At 36.8% G+C, this 20,340-nt stretch overlaps 4 protein-coding genes across 6 annotated transcripts; 2 read left to right on the top strand and 2 right to left on the bottom strand.

The window, feature by feature from the left end:
* Positions 1-194: 194 nt before the first annotated feature.
* On the bottom strand, positions 195-3,219 carry LOC147472875 (Galactosyltransferase family protein). The gene is made up of 8 exons (XM_086588084.1): positions 2,800-3,219; positions 2,324-2,388; positions 2,028-2,221; positions 1,370-1,627; positions 1,214-1,301; positions 951-1,076; positions 749-858; positions 195-529 (listed from the first exon to the last, which is right to left on the bottom strand). Exons 1-8 carry the CDS (start codon positions 3,082-3,084, stop codon positions 357-359), a joined length of 1,299 nt encoding a protein of 432 aa, XP_086444210.1. The 5' UTR covers positions 3,085-3,219; the 3' UTR covers positions 195-356.
* Positions 3,220-4,440: 1,221 nt separating this feature from the next.
* On the top strand, positions 4,441-6,341 carry LOC147472874 (uncharacterized). Its single transcript, XM_086588100.1, has 2 exons — positions 4,441-4,768; positions 5,923-6,341. The coding sequence occupies exons 1-2, from the start codon at positions 4,674-4,676 to the stop codon at positions 6,125-6,127; spliced, it is 300 nt and encodes a 99-aa protein (XP_086444226.1). The 5' UTR covers positions 4,441-4,673; the 3' UTR covers positions 6,128-6,341.
* Positions 6,342-7,771: 1,430 nt separating this feature from the next.
* LOC147472873 (putative fructokinase-5) lies at positions 7,772-10,827 on the top strand. The gene is made up of 4 exons (XM_086588098.1): positions 7,772-8,359; positions 9,316-9,726; positions 9,885-10,019; positions 10,351-10,827. The coding sequence occupies exons 1-4, from the start codon at positions 8,165-8,167 to the stop codon at positions 10,603-10,605; spliced, it is 996 nt and encodes a 331-aa protein (XP_086444224.1). The 5' UTR covers positions 7,772-8,164; the 3' UTR covers positions 10,606-10,827.
* An 873-nt stretch (positions 10,828-11,700) lies between these two features.
* LOC147472872 (CLP protease regulatory subunit CLPX1, mitochondrial-like) lies at positions 11,701-19,746 on the bottom strand. Of its 3 annotated transcripts, none has more exons than XM_086588077.1 (15): positions 18,661-19,746; positions 18,517-18,578; positions 18,263-18,363; positions 18,078-18,157; positions 17,184-17,234; positions 16,630-16,704; positions 16,448-16,525; positions 15,470-15,526; positions 14,466-14,536; positions 14,275-14,374; positions 13,864-13,968; positions 12,935-12,997; positions 12,700-12,822; positions 12,325-12,483; positions 11,701-11,986 (listed from the first exon to the last, which is right to left on the bottom strand). In XM_086588077.1, exons 1-15 carry the CDS (start codon positions 19,240-19,242, stop codon positions 11,915-11,917), a joined length of 1,779 nt encoding a protein of 592 aa, XP_086444203.1. In that variant the 5' UTR covers positions 19,243-19,746; the 3' UTR covers positions 11,701-11,914. The 3 variants fall into 3 exon arrangements, with proteins under 3 accessions (XP_086444203.1, XP_086444202.1, XP_086444204.1); XM_086588076.1 differs by having other exon boundaries at positions 18,263-18,390; positions 18,661-19,643; XM_086588078.1 differs by lacking the exons at positions 18,517-18,578; positions 18,661-19,746 and adding an exon at positions 18,447-18,492 and having other exon boundaries at positions 18,263-18,355.
* Between the last annotated feature and the right edge of the window lie 594 nt (positions 19,747-20,340).

Raw genomic sequence — 20,340 nt, 5'->3', positions numbered from 1 at the left:
CTAGAGGTTATTATCGAAAAAAAGAAAGAAAATCTCTAGAGTTTGGCTGAAATTCAAAACAGTATACATACTGCAAATTTTAATTAAAACCAAAAATGTTACTTTCTTGACGATATTCAATCTCAGCCGATAATGTTACTGGTGTAATCAAGATGTGGAGAGGAAGTATTTCACTTATTTTGTATGTAATAATAAGCAAAACTCTGTCGGGTTTTCTCTTTTATTAATGTAGTTAACAATCGTTAAGCAAAGCCTATTTAACTGAGGTCCTATTTACCAAACATGTGAGCCATTGATGAGTTTCTCAGTATTGGAACAACGTTGATCAGTCAGTCCGGGACGGGGATTAAATTTCTTCACTGGGATGCCTTGGAGTTGCTTTCCAAATCGACATTCCAAACAGCTTCATCTCCTTCCCCGCATGCGTTGTGCACGGCTTTCATCCTCTCCACTGATTTGCATATCCCGCTACATGCCCAGTCGAATGCTGCTACACACACATTTCCTGCTTGTGTTTTCCATTCACAATCTACACCAAACGAATAAATCGAGTTAGACATAACAACATGTAGAACAAAGTAATCACAATAGCAAATACACTTGACATGCAACACAACACGGGCTTAAAATTGATGGCACATTGTGGATGATTCAGATACTCTGCTTTTAAGTCGTGAACGAGTAGATACATTCATGTAATTAATTTATGTGGTAAATTTGAAGTTTGTAAACATGTGTACACAGTTACCTGGAGGGGTTCCACAACACATTGAGCGATCATCCACATGTTCAACTTCTAAACCAATGAGCCAAGCGCCCAGTGAAACATCTTCGTTGGCATATCTATGTAATATGGGCCTGTAGATATCTTCATTAGCAACAGGGAAACACGACTCCCAAGTCCTCAACACCTTTGTTGAGAAAATGAGAGGAATTTAAATCGTACTTACGAGTTAATAGAGATGTACGCAGCAAGATCTTTGGATATGGCATAGATTTGACCTGTAGCATGCCTAAAGTACTTATTCCCTTCTTCTCCGAATTTCCAAAATTCTGGCTCATGGTATTTCACGCCCCTGCAATTTTATTTCTTTTCAAATTATTGTTCAATATATGAGACATGTACTTACGCTATAAGAAACCGAGTGAGTAACAGACACAGATATGTTTTATGCATCTGTTACCAATTTAAACTCTAATGAATTGAACCTACTTTTGAGAGAGAACAGGTCCGGACTTCATGCAACCAATGTATACCCTCGGCTTAGCCTTGTATTTTACCAATGTACTTGCAAGCATACCTGAAGAAAAACAGAACTTAATGCATCATATTTATATAAAGTTTAAACAAAGTTAGCCAAGTTCTCACCCAAGTTGACGTGCACGTCATCATCCACCTTCATGTAGAAATCAGCGTCCCATATTGAGACTGCTGCCGAGAAGTAAAGCCTCGTCTTTGTGGAGAGCTCGTGGTAACCCTCTATGTGCTGTAACCGAAGGAAATCATTGTGCTCATCATTCTCTTCATCGATTGATCGATCCAGGATACCACCAGGTGTTGCACTGTGCCCGATTACAAAACGAATAACAATCCCTTTCTCTTCCTCCAATTTCTTCAGCTTAGCTCCTACATGACATAGAGTAAGCGAAATCAATCAGTGAGAGCCAAGATTTGGGATAAGAAATTTGATCCATGCATGACACAACCAACATATTTCCTATGCAAAGATACCTAGGAACTAGCACTCCCAAATCACAAATGCATAGTTCTAGGATAGTTCTACCTATAGGATAAAAGAAACCTAGGGGGGGAAATCTAAGGAAAAGAGTTGGCACAAATGTGACCAGCCTTTGAGTGCGCCCAACACTTGAATATAGTTTTAAGCTTTTCGTACCTCGTTTTCGAATATACCCATGATACATAGAGTTGCCTTATTATACACAACGGTTTCACTATTAAATATCTTATACGAGTTTCAGTTGATGTAAGAAGTAAAACAAAATTACAGAAACAGAATGATGATGACCTGTTGGCAACCACGTCTCTCTTATCGACTCTCTACGTTTTTTACTGCTGAATGCTGTATTGATTCCTATGACAATGAATGCCTTCTTTAGACTGTTATTTGAAGCTCCTTCAAGTATCGGTATACCATTGGTTCTACTTGTACGCGCTACTGCTAATTCCATCTCCAATGTGGAAATCGTCTTATCAAGTGATCTGCAATCAAGAAGGGTCGTAGGATATGAATTTCTATAACAAAGAAATTGAAATGAAAATTAAAAATAAAAGAGTAAGAAGAATGCAGGTTGTTGAGCTAACTGAATTGCTTGATGTGTCTTTGTTACTTCTCCCATGATGTCGCCTGACTTTCCCTCAACCAATTGCTAAGTAGAATAACCACATACTGAAAGTTAGATCATGTACTTCAAAATTTTATTTCAAAGTGGGGATAAATTGTGACTGATAACAATTTAGATACCAATATATGAAGTGTTTAGGGGAGACAAGAATTCCAATGTAACACCAGATTCAATCTTTGTTTCCCCTACATACTTTTTGAGCATAGACTACAGGACAGCAACATAGCAAGCTTATTGTTTCCAAGAAGGTGAGCCAGAAAAATGTTTTCTTTGCTTCTACCACCAAGAAGGTGGCTCACACACATAATGGACCTATTTACTTAGTTCTAATTTCTAACCCAAAATAAATATGACAAAGTCACAAAGAGCGTTACTAACTGACAATACATGCCTATTACACCAAGTAGCTTAGTAAACGTAAATAGTGTAACTTACGCGCTTGTGATCACAATCTTGTCCGACTTGGACAACCTTCTCAACCTTATTCAAGAGGACCGGAGTTCCATTCTCCGGCGAGTGACTCCATGTACGACTTGTAAATATCGACCCTGCTAGAAAGCTAGCAATGCATAACAGTACTACAGCCTTTCCAGGCACATGCTTTCCTCGCATTTTCTTTGTTTCTTCAATGTGGCAGGGCCACAAGGTCGTCACTGATTGCCTGAGTCCAACAAAGGACTTCTTCTCTAGCTGGGCTGGCTTGTCACTTGTAGCCTTCATCCAGTTTTATTGAAGAATATTAAGAAATGATATGATCATATGAAATGGAAAAGGAAAATGAAATAAATTAAATTAAAAACAGATATCAGGTGAAAGGAGGGAAGGATTAAGGAGCATAAGTACTATTGTTGTGTTGGTTACTTGGTTTAATACTTTATACCAACGCCTGTAGAAATAAAAAATGAGGCAACGCTTGTATTTATAATTGTGGACAACAAAAAATGAGACAGAAAACGGAACTAATGTCAAAAAGAGGTAACCATTATTCCATTAATGTATGTGTGGTACCATGGTCACTTATATTCGGCTATGGACACCTTGCCACATCTCTCTTTTAGGCAAAGGTTTGGTATGGTTGGGTCTCATATCCTTGTGCCCGTAACAATTTTGATTCTCAAATAATGGATCAATAATCGGAAACCAAATTTCTACGTTTCATTTCCCCATTCTAACAAAAATGATGCGAAATTAATAGATGAGAAAGATGTGTAATTTCAACGTCTAGAGCCTTTATACATTGTCCAGGACTGACCAAAATATCAGGAGTTAGTCCGATTGATGCTTCCGAATACTTGCAAAATAATTTATCATTGTGACAGTGCTGACCCTTTAATTGACAATTTCAAATCTAACGAAAGATCTCAATTCAAAGGCTAGAAAATCACCATTGACAATTTGACATTATGATGAGAAAAACAACATTTTGGAGTGCAAATATTTTTGTTGGTAATATGATCAGTTAATACTATAACCACCCAGGTGGTGTTACAGAACATGGCATGTGACGAGACGTGCGTCGTCATATGGAATGCTTTTGAAACTTAGTGATCTTCATCTTCAAGAGGATTTTTACCTTGTTTGGAAATTGGAATGGTAAGAAAATTATTCATACATAATGGATAGACAGTAACTCTAGTAGTTAAAACAGCATATAGAAACGATGATTTTTTTCTTTTTTTATGTTACCTTACTTTTGTGTACGGAGTTCGTCCGCTAGGATTGATACATTGGCAGGCTATGATGAAAGGAATGTGGATTTTAGAAAAACGCGAATGAATATACGATAGTCATGAGAGAACCTCGTATTTGGTTTTGGTGAAATCATGAGTTGCTTGCGAATATAATATTAGAGTATGTAGTTAAATCATGTGTTGTTCGTGCTCCAACGATATGTCCTCTAGTAAGGCAGCGTTTATGCACCTGTTCTCCGGGCATTAGTATGATTACAACAAGAGTTGAGACTTGAGACTACCCAAAAAAAAAAATCCATCGTTGTGGGCTTGATTGTGAAGCACTAGACACTAGTCCATCGATAATTAAGCCCAACACAACGTTCATTCATTTTTGTTCAACATGCATATCATTTTGTGGACTTAAAAGAAGATAAGCATTTGGGAGAATGGCAGCCAGTGTTGTGGGGGAACCATAGGGGGGCCAATAAACCAAAATCGCATTCAAGCCCCTCCACTCTCACTCGGTTTCTTCAGTATCAATAGTAATAATAAGAATCATAAGGGGCTTATCAGTATAATCAACAGGCAAAACAGAAGTAGAAGAGAAGTGCGCTGAGGGAAGGAGGAGAAGGAGCTATGGCAATGGAGATTGAGGAGAAGATGGGAATAAAGATACAAAGCAACCCACCCGAATCTAAACTCACTCAACTTGGTGTTCGTACTTGGCCCAAGTAACTCCTTCCACCTTATCTTGTTTGGTTTGTTGTTTTTTTTTTGCATGCATACCAATACTGATTTACATAAGATTTTTATCCATATGCAAATAATTTCATTTCTATCAAGCTGAATATTGTTGCTATACAACTTGAAACAATATTTATATAGTTTTATTTATTAGTCTCATTCATTTTGATATGCTCTTTAGAAATGGAGGCAAGTTATTGAAAAGGTTCCTTTTTACATTGTTCAGATTTGCATTTTGGTGGTGTTACTTGACTGGCGTCGGCCAGAAGAAGCCATGGATTTCGATTGCCCGAGGAGCTTTTCTTTTAGACAACTGTCTTCCCTTTTTCTAAGCACTTGATGTGCTGCATTGCACTTGTCATATTCTGCCTTTTGAAACCTCCATATTCCTTTTTATGTTCCCTTCTATTTTCTTAGTTGGCCTACATCCCAAACTCTGTGCTCTCAATATTGTCCCAATTCGGTAGTTATAATCTTATCAGTAAGTGAAAATAAGTTAAGAAAAAAGCTGGACCAGAGTTTGGCTTCCTCTCAACTTATTCGTTATACTACCCTTTATCGCCTAACTTAAGAAGCAGAGAAGAGTGTGTTTACATCATTATACACTAGGAAAAAAACAAGTAGGAGATGTTTCTGCAAGATCATAAGGAATGTTTGATGTTAAGTTTTTAGCTTTCTTCCATGCTAATTAGATAGGGGAAGTATGCTCAGAGAAAAAGAAGGCAGTCTGAGGGAGTTTACTTTTAAAATTGAAACTTCGTGCAAAGTGGCCGTCAACCGTCAAGACTAAGCATAACTCAATTTTCATGTAATTTCAAGGGCTGAAATATATGGTAGAAAATTCAGAGCACATGATTATGTGCTGAAGTACATGAATAATTTGGCTGTAATATGGTCTGTTCAAAGTTTGTCTTTTTAGCTGTATGTTTTTTTATGGACTTACTTGCATTTCAAAGGTATATTACAGAGAGAAAAAAGGCCAGGTGATAATGTTTGTATCGCTGTAAGGATCAAGGCCATACATTTTTGTTTGTTGGATTATCTCTAGGACTTTCTATCATATGCAATGCACCTGTATCTGCATCTGTATGTAATCATGAATTGATGAAAAAATATTTGTTAATGATGGGTGATTAATCAGGTGGGGATGCCCTCCAAGCAAATTTCCATGGACCTACTCTGCCAAGGAGACATGTTATTTGTTGAAGGGTAAGGTGAAGGTGTATCCTGATGGACATAATGAGTTCGTTGAGTTTGGGGCTGGTGACTTGGTCGAGTTTCCTAAAGGTATGAGCTGCACTTGGGATGTATCTGAGACTGTGGACAAGCACTACAACTTCGAGTAGGAGCAATACCAGAAATCCTTGTACTCTCTCAACTCATAATAATGTAAATATTGCTTTCATGTCTTATGACTCATGTCTATTACCACGGGATGTGTAATAGGAACTAATTCATCCACTGTAAGTCCACTCCACCTTTGTACTATGATGATGAACATTTAGAAGCAGGGGTTAACAAAACTCAAACTTCTATACCAGTTGTTTTCTGCTTCTGTTATGGGACAAAGAGACTGCTGCGTTTTCTTCGGTGAAATTTTAGTTTTAAACAGACAACACACTTCAGCAATAACATAGACTTGATAGATCGAGTACGTAGACAGATCACAGATGCAGAGAAGAAGAAATAAGGTTCATTTAGTTTAATGAAAAAGGTTATTTGCTTCTATGCGTTGTACCCTCCTCTCCAATTAATTTATCAGGTCAATGTAATTGCTAAATGTATTACTGTGGGAGGTGGGTAGATCTTACAAGTGAAACTCATATTTGAATACTGCTGACAATTTGGGAGAAACTAACAACAATATCATTGATGTCTTACTTTGTTCACAAATATAATTTGACTAATTAGCTTTTGGGCATGTTTTTGGTTCCTAACCCATATATATTTTTCGAAAAATTAAGCTGCCGGTGCGGTTAAGGCAGGCCCACCTGTTATTATTGTAAAAGGTTAAACCTTACAAACTTCCCTAAGAGTTATATCTTTAAAAGGAGGAACACAAACACACTATACCGACACATCTGTTATTATTGTAAAATGCTAAACCTTACAAATTTCCCTAAGAGTTATATCAATAAAAGGAGGAACATAAAGACACTATACCCACAGGCTTCAAGCCTAACATATATAAGATAACATACTAGTCATCCTAAGAAAATATAGATAGGAGTCCTACTTCCTAGTAATGATTTTCTTAACAATTTTAGGATGATCTTTCCTAAGATGAGTCTGTGCTTTCTCATAGTTGCAAAAAAAATATTCGCAAGCACAACACGCATAAGTGAGTTCCAAAATATCATCCCAAAACTCTTTGGTGTAGTCCTCAAGATGTCTCATCTTTTTGTTTTTTGTTATCGATTTTACCTTCTTCATCATTGCAAGCATAGACTCTATTTCTCCTACAAAACGCTATTGGATCCTTTTGCTTATTTTCGGCTTCATAGTAGTCCATATATTTTAGTCCACCTCTTATTCACAAATGGTTTTTCTGGTAAAAAATTAAAAAGTTAACAGTATGCTATGTAGAACACATATCTTGGTGGATCCTTAATCCTTTAGCACCCATATGCTCCTTACAATTTATTTGATGAATTCCATCTTCCCAACTAATTTATCCTACGATATTGGAGTCTCGGCAGAGTAAAGTGTCAAGAAAGTTGAAAACAACCAATTGTTTAACTGTTAAGGTGGCTCGGATCGGAACTGACCTTTTTTTTTGCTAAACTTCCCACGATGGAAGAGACTGGAATTATATGCCTGGTATTCCCTATCTTTGGCTTGTTTGCAGTGTGTATTTAATCTGTATATTAATAGTAAAATTCGAAGATATGATCATCATATTAATTATGTGATTATTATGTGTAAATGTCCTTGCCATTCCCCATTTAAGGTTGACTTGTTGCTCAAGTTTATTTTATTTGCAACATATGAAGTAACCTCAAATCTGTACTACAGCACATTTAGTCATTTACTCTTGTCTTTTATGGTTCATTAATATTTGGATTCGGATAATATTGGATAATTGGTGTTCGAGTAGAAAGGGAATTAGTAAGTAATTTGTTAAAAAAGATGGACGTGTCTTGGCGGATTCTTCCATCCCATAGTAATAATAATTTTAAAAGGATAAGAGAGTAAATGCGGGTGAGAGTCAAATATATATCCTCGTAGGTTTCGGTCTACAAGTGTACAAAAAGGGATGCTGGATCCCCCAACTATTTCATTTTTTGTAGCTGCCATTAAATAATCATTCTACGGTTCTTCTTCTGAGAGAAAGAGAGAGAGAGAGTCTCAAGAAAGATAAACTAGAAAGAGAAGTAGGAAGTATGGATTCAAAGGAAGAAGCAAGAGCAAGTGCTGAAGTAGTAACGTTCGGGGAGATGCTAATCGATTTCGTCCCAAACGAGGCTGACGTGTCTCTTGCTGAATCTCCTGGTTTCATCAAAGCCGCTGGCGGTGCTCCTGCTAACGTTGCTTGTGCCGTCACTAAACTTGGTGGCTCTTCCGCTTTTGTTGGCAAGGTAGGCTATTATTCATTCCACTTATTTTATTTTTTTATTTTTGCTAGGTTCTTTTTTCTACGTTTCTGCATGCACGCAAAACCGAATGTTCGTTCAATAAGGAGGCTGTTCACATATAATGACATATCCATTAATGTACTTTTTCTTAAGTCTGAACCACCGGCGGTGGTGGTGGTGGTTGGGGGGGTCTAATCTTCCAAATAAGTTCCACATTAATCCCAAAACCAAATGCCATGATGATTGGATGGAGATGCATGCATGTACATACTATTTGTCGGCTTTGCCAAATGCCCATCAGAGTGTTTACGTGTTTATCCCGTTTGGTTATGATTCCAATTGAATCGAGAGTAATTGGTTGCCTTAGTAATCAATTTACCATGCATGCATGTAAGGAATCTCTATCTCTATCTTTATCTATTCAGTGGTCTCACGGGTGTTAAAAGTCATAATGCATTCCTACTTCACCACGTCTCCGCTTGGCGTTGACAGGTTTCGTTCCTTCCGTCTGGAAATAAGTCAAATAACACAATTTGATTCGCATATGATATTTACTTACGTGTTTCACCTACACCAGGCCGCTTTATATTGTCTTTTCTTCAATTCACTACTAAGATTCTCTGACTACCACTGCACCACCAGATGCTTGTGGCCCCACCACCACTCGTCCTCAAGTTTTATTATAGTGCTTCGTACATATGCAAATGTATGGGGACGTGCATTTGGGTGGATATTTCATATATGTCACTCACTTGAGCACACAAATTACATAATTTATAAGCGATCAGCTTGCTTGATTTCCCAATTGCTTCATTTTATTAACATTATATAATTTTGTATTTGGTCTTGGAGTAGAAATGTTTTGTAAGTCAAGTTAAATAGTAATTTATGGGAGCATGGTCGTTATTCGTTAGCACTGAAGCTAACAGAAAACTGAGTTTGGTATCATATATGTGCAGTTTGGAGACGACGAGTTTGGACACATGCTGGTAAATATACTGAAAAACAAAGGGGTGAATGTCGACGGAGTGTGTTTCGACAGCAACGCTAGGACTGCCCTGGCATTCGTCTCATTGAAAAAGAATGGGGAGAGAGAGTTCATGTTCTATAGGAATCCTAGTGCAGATATGCTTTTGAATGAGTCTGAACTGAACATGGACATCATTAAGAAGGCCAAAATTTTCCACTATGGTTCCATAAGCTTGATCGCTGAACCATGCCGTACTGCTCACTTAGCCGCTATGAGGGCTGCTAAGGATGCTGGTGCTTTGCTTTCATATGATCCCAATCTACGCGAGTTATTGTGGCCTTCCCTTGAGGCAGCCCGAAAAGGAATTAATAGCATCTGGAAAGAAGCTGATATTATCAAGGTTACTTTTGCAATCCCTCTCATTTGATTTAATTTTTATTCAAATTTTGTTATAGCTTAGTTTAATTTTGGCAGCTGTTCGTGCATTCGGACTTATGCTATTCCACTTAGGCCACCAGGCCACATTATTGTGTTTAATAATTTGATTTACTGTAACAGGTCAGTGATGAGGAAGTGCAATTTCTTACCCAAGGGGATCCCACAAAAGAGGATGTTGTTATGTCACTTTGGTACGAGGGGCTGAAATTGCTTGTGGTCACTGATGGAAAGGATGGTTGCAGATATTTCACGAAGGTATGAGTTTCGTCGCATCGTTTCTTTTATGAGAAAAGGTTCAAGTTATAAGACGATTTGTTGTGAATTGGCCTTCCAATTACTGTCTTTGCGTCCTACAAAAAAACATACATGTCTTAATTGGATTTTAAATTTCTTTAAGGAACTTGTATTTTAGTCTCATGCTTATCAAAAAAAGTAAGTATTTTAGTCTCATTTCTCGCTCCCTTTTCCTATTTCGAATAAGAGTTTCTCTAAAAAGAATTGTTTAAGATCGAGTTGTTCCCTGCTTGTTTGTGATTAAGACAACCTTTACAAATTATTGTATCTTAACTGAGTGTATGTGTTTCAGAACTTTAAAGGAAGAGTGATTGGGTTCTCCGTGAACACTGTGGATACAACAGGAGCTGGGGACTCCTTCGTTGGAGCACTTCTTTTTGCGATTGCCAAAGACGCTTTCGTTTTAGAAGATGAACAACAGCTAAGAGCAGCTCTTACTTTGGCAAATGCATGTGGAGCAATTTGTACAACGGAGAAAGGAGCCATTCCAGCACTTCCAAGTACTTCGGCTGCCCTTGACCTCATTGCCAAGTCTGAGGCCAAATAAATTGGTTACTTCTATCGTTCTTCCGTACCTGAGAGTTTGTGTTCATATTTCACTAGTTATTTCCTTTTTCTATCATCCACCTTCTCTGAACCTACGTTACATTGTTGCAAACAATAATAAAGTACTTTTTTCTTCCTTTGTGCTGCTTCATCAGCTTTTGTAATGAAGGGAGAATTGCTGCTATATGTGCAGTTTATAAAGAAAACTTCAGTGATTTCTTTACATTTGAAGTGTGATGTTTTATGTTATTATCACTGCGTTTACAAGATAAAAAAACAGTGAGAAACAGAATTAAAAAGGAGTAAATGAAGGCAATTAGTAAGCCAGATATTTCAGATTTTTGTTGCTTTTGTTACTGTTTATGGTGTGTAGAAGAATCGTTAGTAAATGATTTATCATCGGCATCTTTCCTAATTGATTTATCATCTACTCTTTCTAATTCTCTATGTTCTGAGAAACATCCTACACTGGGAACTAAAAGAATGTACGCCTGATTGTTTGAATTAAGTTTTGCCGGTTTATTAGAGAACCTAGAGGCCTAAACACAGTCGGCAAATGGTGAGTGCCATAAATTGAAAGAAACGAATAACAAAGAGCAACAAGTTTAGGGAGCACACCAAGTTATTCATATAATGGAAATACTTGCATAATCGCTCTATGTTTAGACTGAAGTTCAAGGAGTCCGATTGAACCGAAGGAGCCTAGCTGTTATTAGAATTCCACTTGTAACTTTTAGGCTGCCTGTGAAATTATTGTAGCCGCAGTCTTTTGCAAGTAGGGAAAAAGCTCATCCTGATTTTGACACTTAAAATGCATGCCACTGTATAATTGTGCCTATCTGTATAAACGATCATCCTCATGCAAAAGTTCGTGAACTGCTTATCAACTAGTTTGCACCTAGTGGAGAAAGATGTTTGTATCCCGTACCCACTTATTTCATGACAAGTTCTTTTTTTTGCAAACCTACAGTTACCACTGGACCAAAAGGATGTGATCTGACAATTCCCTTCTACAACTCTATATATTAGGGTGGTCCGATCCCCAAGTAATAGAATAAAAATACGGCATATTTTGCAGAGGAATTACAGACCAAAATAAGGTAAAATAAAAATGACTTAAATTGGTCCAACCTTTTCCAAAACAGAAATACATTAGCTTAAACTAGGATGTTACATTTTCTTTTTACCTTTCTACTTTTTAAAAAAGGAAAAGAAGCTTTGCAGTTTTATACAAGGGCATAATTACACCAGACATCAATGAAAACATTACAGATTTTACACATGTTAACAAAAGCTGTGATGTGATAAATCTACATGCTCATGGCTCTGGATGAGACCTCTGATTCTCTCTCCATATCCCCGTCAGGCACCTCGACGTGACCCTGCATATGCATACACAAGCAATTAAATTGTGTACAAAACCATTGCAGTCCAAATGATCGACTACAGTTTCAGACTAAGTGGTCAAGCTCCTGCAAGATAAAAAGTATAACACCCCCCAAAAAAAAAAAAAAAGCACACACATTTCAAGCCCCACATGCAGTGAGACTTTTCGTGCAGAAATCAACTTTAATGGTCTATGCTAAATAATTCAAAGTAAAATTCAGCTGTTCCGCTGCTGAGAAGGCATTAATTAATAGACAGTAAATAAATCAATAAGCAGAGAGGAGCTCATTTGGAGGGTCATAAAATCATAGAAAATACATATATAAAAAATTACCACTGGATTCTTCAATTTGGTTGCAGAAAGATATTTGTCCAATGCACCTTCACCACGAAGAATTTTGGCTCCATGTCCTAGAGTAGTGACTAAACCAATTGACTCCTCGTCAACTACGACAGCATCTACTCTGTCTTTTCCAGTCTTCACATCTGGAATCTGGGGATGAGTGCACAAGAAGTCTCTATTAGAAAACGGCATTCTGTCGTAACCCAAAAAATTGAAGGCTAGTAATGCTTCTTAAAAGCAATTGGCAAAACAAGCACAAAAAGCAAGCATTGAAGACAGCCCTTCAAGTTTCAATGAACATTTTAAAGCTTCAACAAGTTCAGATTGTTTTAGTGAAACTGAAGTAAGAGTAATAATCATCAGTACCTCATACATAGCCTCAGTAAGTATAGTTTCTAGTATGGCCCTTAAACCTCGTGCTCCAGTGTTCTTAGCCATTGCTTTATTTGCAATCCGTCTCAACGCGATCTCTGTAATATGCAGCTTTACCTGAAAAAACCAAAGGGGTCACATTAACAGGTGTAAGATGGTGTAGAATTGTAGAATCATTCAATTAAACTATAATGAATTGCACAAGAGAATGAAAGGGAAAAGAACTTACATTATTCATGCTAAACATTTTCTTGTACTGTCTACCAAGAGCATTTTTGGGCTCTGTCAAGACCTATATAAGAAAAAATATAACCAGGGAATTCAGTTAATTCTCTGACAGATGGAAAGAGAGAACAATTTTTTGAAACTAAGAAGCTACTTAGTTTGATTTTCTTTTTTTTTTTTTTGAAATCCTGGGGTATTGATTTTCTTGTAACAACTTGATGGTCATTTTTCAATTTTCTCTGAACTCCCCAAGTTAAGGCCCAGTTCTCATTCTGGTACACACAAATTTGACACTGTGTTACACAAATAAAAACAGACTCACATACAACCATGGTTACTTGTTTATCTAGAATCAGAGAAAACTCTGGTTCATACCACCTCTTTGGTAACTGACAATAGATTTTGGAACCCAAATAAACCAGCCCAACATACTTTGCTATCAGAACTAAAACAGTATGTACAAGAACAGATGTAAATGTAGTGCTGGAAGTGTGGTAGTGTCAAGCTTTGATCAGAGTACTACATCAATGTCAACCACCTACGATCATTCCTAGAATCAATATAAGAAGGTATTATACCCATTAAAGCAACTATAATTAACTTCTTAGTACCTCAAGAATCAAACCTGATCCCAACATGGTTGTTATCAGTTACAGAAAAAAAACACATGTGAGCGAACTCCTTAAATACTGACTTCATATATTTACCCCCACCCCTCCCTCTCTCCAAACCACTCCCAACGCAATAAAATTATCCACCCCGAAAATGAGGAATGTACACTACTACATTAATGGCCCTGTCAATGGAAGTGGGAAAACCTAAAAGAAAGAATAAGATTTAAAGTAAACAAAAAATCCACTATAAAGGATCTATTATAAAAGGACACACACACACACACAAACCCCGAAATTTGTACAAAAGAATTGAAATTACCTGAACTAGTTGTTCCTCGTTCAGAGCTGATAAACTAACAAGAACTGGAAAGCGTCCAATAAATTCTGGTATAAGACCATAGGCAATAAGATCACCACTTTCAACCTGTAAACAATGAAAGAAAATTTCAAACCTTCTGGGACACATTTTACAGGAGACGAAAAAAAGTTACTTCTTTGATATGGTTTCCAGTCTCCACACACAAAATTGACGCATAGCAGCACTAGTGAGTAGTTAGAAATGATGCTTTCCGACAGGTCAAAGGCTCTAGATGGGGGGTCGGAAAAAAGAAACTTATGTGTGGGGAACTAGTTAGATACTTAGACGTAGTGTGATGCCACATGCTTAAACAGTGATGTGCCTAGATAGAATCTTGTCACCAACTAGATGATAATATATCATCATTCGCACCGATTCTAACAAGCACGATGCAACAACTGCATTAGTTAGTCCTCCAGATCTCATGTTAGTGCGAACTGGTGCTCCAAAGCCAATAGATGAATCCTGGCGCCTGGTAAGCAGAAGTGAAAAATGAATTTTTAGTGTCTATCAATTCCATTGCTTAATAAAGTTCTGCTGAAGACTCAACCCCAGTAACATACCTCTCTGATATGGTCTTTTCCAAATCAATAAATGCTCCACCACATATGAAAAGGATGTCTTTTGTATCTATCTGCACATTACAACAAACTCTAAAAGATGAAATCAGAAAAGCAAGATCTAGCATAAAATTCAAGGTAAGATTCACGCGAGGGGTAAAACATACGGGTATTTCACGTGTTAAAGCGACAAAGAAACATTGGAAAGTGTGGCTGGCTTACTTGGTAAGATCTGTGGATTTTTTTACCACAGGCAGGATTCAAAATTAACCACATTCTTACTGAAATAACTTAGCAGAGTTTTTCCTTTTTAAAAGTTACAAATTTATTATTCCATCCCCTTTCCCTGGTGAAGCCGTGAAGGTTAAATCTGATCCTAAGACCTTGGGTCCAACATCCAAAGACCAACTTGAATGAGTTGTCAAACCATTATAGCATAATATCAGTCCATGCCCATCCCTCAAATAATTTACTAGTAAAATCAGACCAAGTGACCAATAGGCTTGTCAAGCAAGGAAGTCTAACTCCTCATCCTGCAGGTATGGACTATACAGCTTGCTTACCAGGTCCTTTTCTAAAAGATTACAATACAGGGAAAAGGAAGACATGTATGACCCAATTCTCCGCCACAACTTTCTGGCACTATACTTCATAAAGGTCAATTCAAAGCTCTTTTCCCACCCAGAGGTTTTGTTCCTGCTTTCTTCCAAACCAAAAGTTCTTGAAACAAGCGTCTTAATATTTCAAACTTCCATTCTATAGGTTTAATACTTTAAACTGATTTCTCTTGATCAAACCAGATAAAAAAAGAGGGAAAAAAAACCCTTGGATATTACAAGGGCAGATATTCAATATCTTAAAGCGAGAAAAGAATATAAACTATATCATTAACGAGAATAATGAACAGGGCCAAGATATGCACATACATACAGGAACATTATACATCATTGCGTAACATTTAATTCTTGAAAAAAATTAATTAAGGAAAAGAGTTGTGGTCACTATACCTGAATGTTATCACCACGAGGATGCTTACGAGCCCCCTTCTCAGGGACATTCACTATCTGGATTACAATAAAGTTTTCCCCTCTTAGATAAGAAAACGAATAGAGCAAAGCCTTTGGAACCAAGTTCACTTTCAAAACAACTGGTGTATATTTTACATGAAGAAACACTCACATAGTATAAAGGAGCAAGAACAAAATAGCAATCATATACCAGTTATCCAGGAAAGCCTAGACATAACTTGTAGACACAATTTGTTGGTGGAAATTAATCAATCAAATTGTAATATTTTTTTGTTTTGTGAATAACAGATCACACACGCTTGCATGGGTATTAATGCCATGAACAAATTGATTATCTAGATCTTTTCCAGGACCATATATTTCAGCACACTTGTAGATAACAATCATATGCCAGTTATCCTGGAAAGCCTAGATATAACTTGTAGATAAAGTTGTTGGTGGAAATCAATCAATCAAAGCGTAATAATTTTTCCGTTTGTGAATAACAGATCACTCACACACTATCGATATTCATCATGAACAAAATGATAATTCAGCACACCAACCATATCCCAGAACCTGCTATCTCTATTAACATTATTACATTAACCACTATACAGGTATAATGTTAATAAAAGTAAATCTGATATTACTATGTAGGTATCAACTCGCAGACATGGAAGTTTATGTACACTGACTTTGAAACTCGTATGGAAGTTTACCAACTGGCAGACATGGATGTTTATTACACCGATTTTGAAAAATGCATGGAAGTTTATCAACTGGAAAATTCAAATGCCAATGTACTAACTGGCATGGAAGTTTATGTACACAGTTTTTGAAACATGCTCAACTTTGAAAAAAATAAAATAATACATATAAGATGGGTAAAATGATATCAGATATTTGCACTGTCACTGTTTAATAGCATAAAACAATTAAAGTAGCACTACGTAGGCGGACAAGTTCTGTGCTTACAGTTCCTTCCAGCATTTTCAACAATGCCTGCTGGACACCCTCTCCCGATACATCTCTACTAATGTTTAAGCTCTCCGCCTGCAGAAAGAAATTCATATTTTGAAGGAAAGGAAATTTTTAGTATGATACTTAAGATAAAAATAGATTTGGATGGTCGGAAATTAGCTAAAAGTATTAAAGACCTTCTTTGTAATCTTATCAACTTCATCTATGTAGACTATCCCTTGTTGAGCTGCTTGCACATTGAACTCTGCAGCCTATTTGCAAAACCAAAACATAAATACAACTGTTAATATACTGAAGTGTGTCGCTATTATTCTTTATAATGGATTAAAAAAAACCAACATGAGGGAGTATGAGTAACAAGAGAGGCACCAATAAGAAAAAAGTATATGACATGTTCAGATAAGTGTCAGGATAGGAGGGCTTCCCAAAAACGTACTCATAAATATCTATATAAACTTTATTGCAAACAAAGGAAAAATACAGTGTATAGCTTTCTGTCATAATCATACTAAATTTTGGTTAAATTAAGTAGGTTGAGAGATTAAAAAAAATGGTAATAATAACTAAATCCAGTCATTTCTTGGATTCGATTTCCAGCGTCACTGGGGGAAGCGAATGTATGAGAATTGGGGAATAAAGTCGATAACTATTCAAATAAAATAAATAAATAAACAAAATTAACTTAAATTACATCAACAATAACATGTTCATATAAAATCACAAAGCATACCGCAAGTAGCTTGTACAATATAGATTCCACATCCTCTCCAACATAACCAGCCTGTACAAAGCAATATTATTTAGCTTTTGATCAATAAAGCAGCTCAAATTTCACAAAAACATTTGTATTACTCTTTCTGATTATTACAAAACAAATAAGTGCACAGCCATATAATAAACAAACACAATAACTTAAAAATGCTGCTACAAGAACCTAATGATGCACTTATTTTGCCAGACAGTAACACCGTTTGTAGGACACGATAAAATTAGTCACATGTTAACATCTGATAGAAGAGTGTGGTATCCGGTATCCCTGCAACAAAGATATCTTCATTTAAGTGTTTCTAGTTTCCATTTGGCCATGGTTGTGGACACCAAACAGTCCCTCCACAATCCATGTATTTTGAGCAAACATGTTAAACTATCACTATGTGGTAGGAAAATTTAAAAAGTTGCTTCACAAAGCATTTGCATTACGTTTCTCTAGGGCTTTGCTTTCAGAGTAGCATCAAAATACCCAGATAGTGGACTAATTGTGAGGAAAGCTTTATTTAAGACATAAATAAGAACACTCTACTTCTCTACGAGGTTATTTAGAAGTTCATTTACTATCAAAGTGCCCACATAGTGTACTAATTGTGAGGAAAGCTTTATTTAGCACAAAAATAAGAGAACACTACTTCTACACGAGGTTTTTTTAGAAGTTGTTTTACTATCAATAATGTTAAAAAGTTAACAAGCAACCATATAGGTTAAAAGGGGGATGGATTTAGCTTGAAATGAAAAGCACATTTGATATCTTTGGTTAGGAAGTTAATACTATCTGTAACAAGAGTTGGAATTAGAAGTAAATGTAGTCGATTTTCAAAATATTCAATTATACATAGAGTAACGAACTTGCCTGCGTTAATGTGGTCGCATCTGCAATAACAAAGGGAACATTAACAAAACGAGCTAGTGTTTTTGCAAGTAATGTCTTCCCTGTTATCACAGACAATTGAAAGAAATTATTGATCATCGGAGTCTTGTTCATGATTTCAATGAAACATTTTACTACTTTGCTTGTCATAAAGGTATAGTTATTACCTGAGCCAGTTGGACCCATTAGCAGTACATTGCTTTTTTCTAGCTCAACCAAATCATTCTCGTCAATTTGAACATCCACATTCTCTGATTCTGCTGCACCTCTAGAATTTAAATCAACCATTTTAAATCTATGAAGCAGGAACCACAATCAATTGCCTAAGTAATAACAGCAACAAAAAACTACCACATGCAAATGCGACCGGGTGCCTTGACATAAAAATTGAATCAAGCATGAAAGGGATCATAAGTCTAACCCTTTGTGCAAAGAGCCATGATATATCCTCTTGTAGTGGTTATACACAGCCACCGAGAGCACCTGCAAGATGAAGAAACAAAATGATTGTTTTCGTCCTTGCAAAAAACTCCATGTAATTAGCAAAGTAAGGTGCAGGAATAACCTTTTTGGCTCTTTGCTGACCAATAACAAATTTATCAAGACCCTTACAAATCTGCTTGGGTGTAGGTAAATCCTTTCCCAAATTGGAGCCGCCCCATCCATTCTTTTCAGCATTGGCAGGGCCCGCCGCCCGAACGACATTGAGACCAGGGGGGAAAAGGGGGTCTGGTGGAGTATGAACTGCCAAGCCATTTCCAGATGGTTGTCCTGGAGGAGGAGGGTCGCCACCATAGGACCTCAAAGTCTCCCAAAAGGATACCCTCAGACGGTTTGAGAAATCATCTTCGGTGCTGTTGGTGACTGGATTATTCTTATCAGAATGAGTAGGAGGAGGCTTGATGCGGCCAATCTCGGCGAAAGTGCCTTGCAAAGGAAGAAGCTTATGAGGACGGAAGTAGTAGGCAGTTTTGCAAGTGGGGCAGAGATTAATAGCCTGGTAGTAGCCCTTGTCTCTGTCTCCCCGATTGGAGAAAAGAAGATCCATTTGTTTAGAACAGCGAGGGCAATTCGCTTCGGCTCTGATCTTGCGGGTCGACGACGATTCGTCCGAAGAACCACCATCCCATTTGTAACGCTCTTGCATTCTTTGGGGATTACATTCTTCTTCCCATGTAATTGAAACGATGATTTATTGGGGAAGATGGTGATACAAGTGTTATTGTTGTTGAATCTCTACTGGTACAAGTAGTTGTGAAACGAGAATGGGCAATTGTAATAAGACTTTGTTTTATCTTTCTCAATCTTATTACTCTTATTACTCCTCCTGACATTTTTTTTTTTTTTTTCTTATCTATTTTCAGATGGATGGATAAATGATAGATGAAACAAATTATTATTAATTAATAAATATAAATAAATATACAAGAGAAATAGAGAGAGAGAAGGAGATTGGGAGAGGACCTGGAATTTTTTGATGAAATTGGTTGAGTGAGTGAGTTCGTAACAGAAAATTAAAAATGTAAAATTGATGATTCAGTTATTTATATACACAGACAAAAGAAATATATAAATATATAAAAAAAAAAAAGCGAGAAAATAGTATTGGATTGGATTGGAGCGAGAGGAGGAGGAGGGATTGTTTTTCGGTGAAAAGTGTGCGATAGACCCTCCCTCCCATTCTCTCAACTCACCATCAGGCCTATCCTCCACTCGGCCCAACTCGACTCGTTTGGGCTCAGGGCTCCCAACCAATAACCCAAATTTTAAATGTTAAAATAATGAGTCCCGATAAGATCGATCTCTTGGCATTATGGTACAAGCTGCCATCTAAACCGTTAGATAGCATGGTGATGTTCACCAGCACGTGCTCTTTAAGTTGAAAAAAAACGTCATGCCCCTGTCATTTTAACTTTTTTTTTCCTTTTTTTCCTATAAAATATTATTATGCATGAAAATAGACATAAATCATGCATGCAAATCATGCATGCATTTTGGTTATGTGAAAGTGGGAGATGACTAATGACATTAGATATTCTTCATCACATGCGTATTATATTTTATGAAATTGGAAATTGAGGTGTTATGTAACTCCCATTTTGGTACTTTATGTTTGTGATCTTTTTTCTATACTAAGCCGCCTCATTGTTTTGAATGAATAGAAAGATTGTGAAGTACATATTTGTGGTTGTTCAAGAACGTTCTCTTCTGTTGTTATGTATGTTGGTAAAGGATAAATAATAAA

Source organism: Coptis chinensis, unplaced genomic scaffold (genome assembly GCF_015680905.1).
Source record: "Coptis chinensis isolate HL-2020 unplaced genomic scaffold, ASM1568090v1 utg653_pilon_pilon, whole genome shotgun sequence".
In the NCBI taxonomy this organism is placed as follows: domain Eukaryota; kingdom Viridiplantae; phylum Streptophyta; class Magnoliopsida; order Ranunculales; family Ranunculaceae; genus Coptis; species Coptis chinensis.
The sequence above is the reverse complement of the archived record's forward strand: the minus strand, read 5'-3'. Positions and strand labels throughout refer to the sequence as shown.

What these genes read in the sequence shown, in the direction of transcription:
- LOC147472873 (XM_086588098.1), top strand. Translation starts at nt 8,165, where the DNA reads ATGGATTCAAAGGAAGAAGCAAGAGCAAGTGCTGAAGTAGTAACGTTC. An exon ending in CTTCCGCTTTTGTTGGCAAG is followed by an intron (nt 8,360 to 9,315) that starts GTAGGCTATTAT and finishes ATATATGTGCAG; the next exon opens with TTTGGAGACGACGAGTTTGG. An exon ending in GTTGCAGATATTTCACGAAG is followed by an intron (nt 10,020 to 10,350) that starts GTATGAGTTTCG and finishes TATGTGTTTCAG; the next exon opens with AACTTTAAAGGAAGAGTGAT.
- LOC147472875 (XM_086588084.1), bottom strand. Translation starts at nt 3,084, where the DNA reads ATGAAGGCTACAAGTGACAAGCCAGCCCAGCTAGAGAAGAAGTCCTTT. An exon ending in AAGACACATCAAGCAATTCA is followed by an intron (nt 2,222 to 2,323) that starts GTTAGCTCAACA and finishes TCTTGATTGCAG; the next exon opens with ATCACTTGATAAGACGATTT. An exon ending in AGAGACGTGGTTGCCAACAG is followed by an intron (nt 1,628 to 2,027) that starts GTCATCATCATT and finishes TATGTCATGTAG; the next exon opens with GAGCTAAGCTGAAGAAATTG.
- LOC147472874 (XM_086588100.1), top strand. Translation starts at nt 4,674, where the DNA reads ATGGCAATGGAGATTGAGGAGAAGATGGGAATAAAGATACAAAGCAAC. An exon ending in GGTGTTCGTACTTGGCCCAA is followed by an intron (nt 4,769 to 5,922) that starts GTAACTCCTTCC and finishes GTGATTAATCAG; the next exon opens with GTGGGGATGCCCTCCAAGCA.
- LOC147472872 (XM_086588076.1), bottom strand. Translation starts at nt 19,242, where the DNA reads ATGCAAGAGCGTTACAAATGGGATGGTGGTTCTTCGGACGAATCGTCG. An exon ending in CATGGCTCTTTGCACAAAGG is followed by an intron (nt 18,391 to 18,516) that starts GTTAGACTTATG and finishes CCTGCTTCATAG; the next exon opens with ATTTAAAATGGTTGATTTAA. An exon ending in TTGATAAGATTACAAAGAAG is followed by an intron (nt 16,526 to 16,629) that starts GTCTTTAATACT and finishes TTCTTTCTGCAG; the next exon opens with GCGGAGAGCTTAAACATTAG.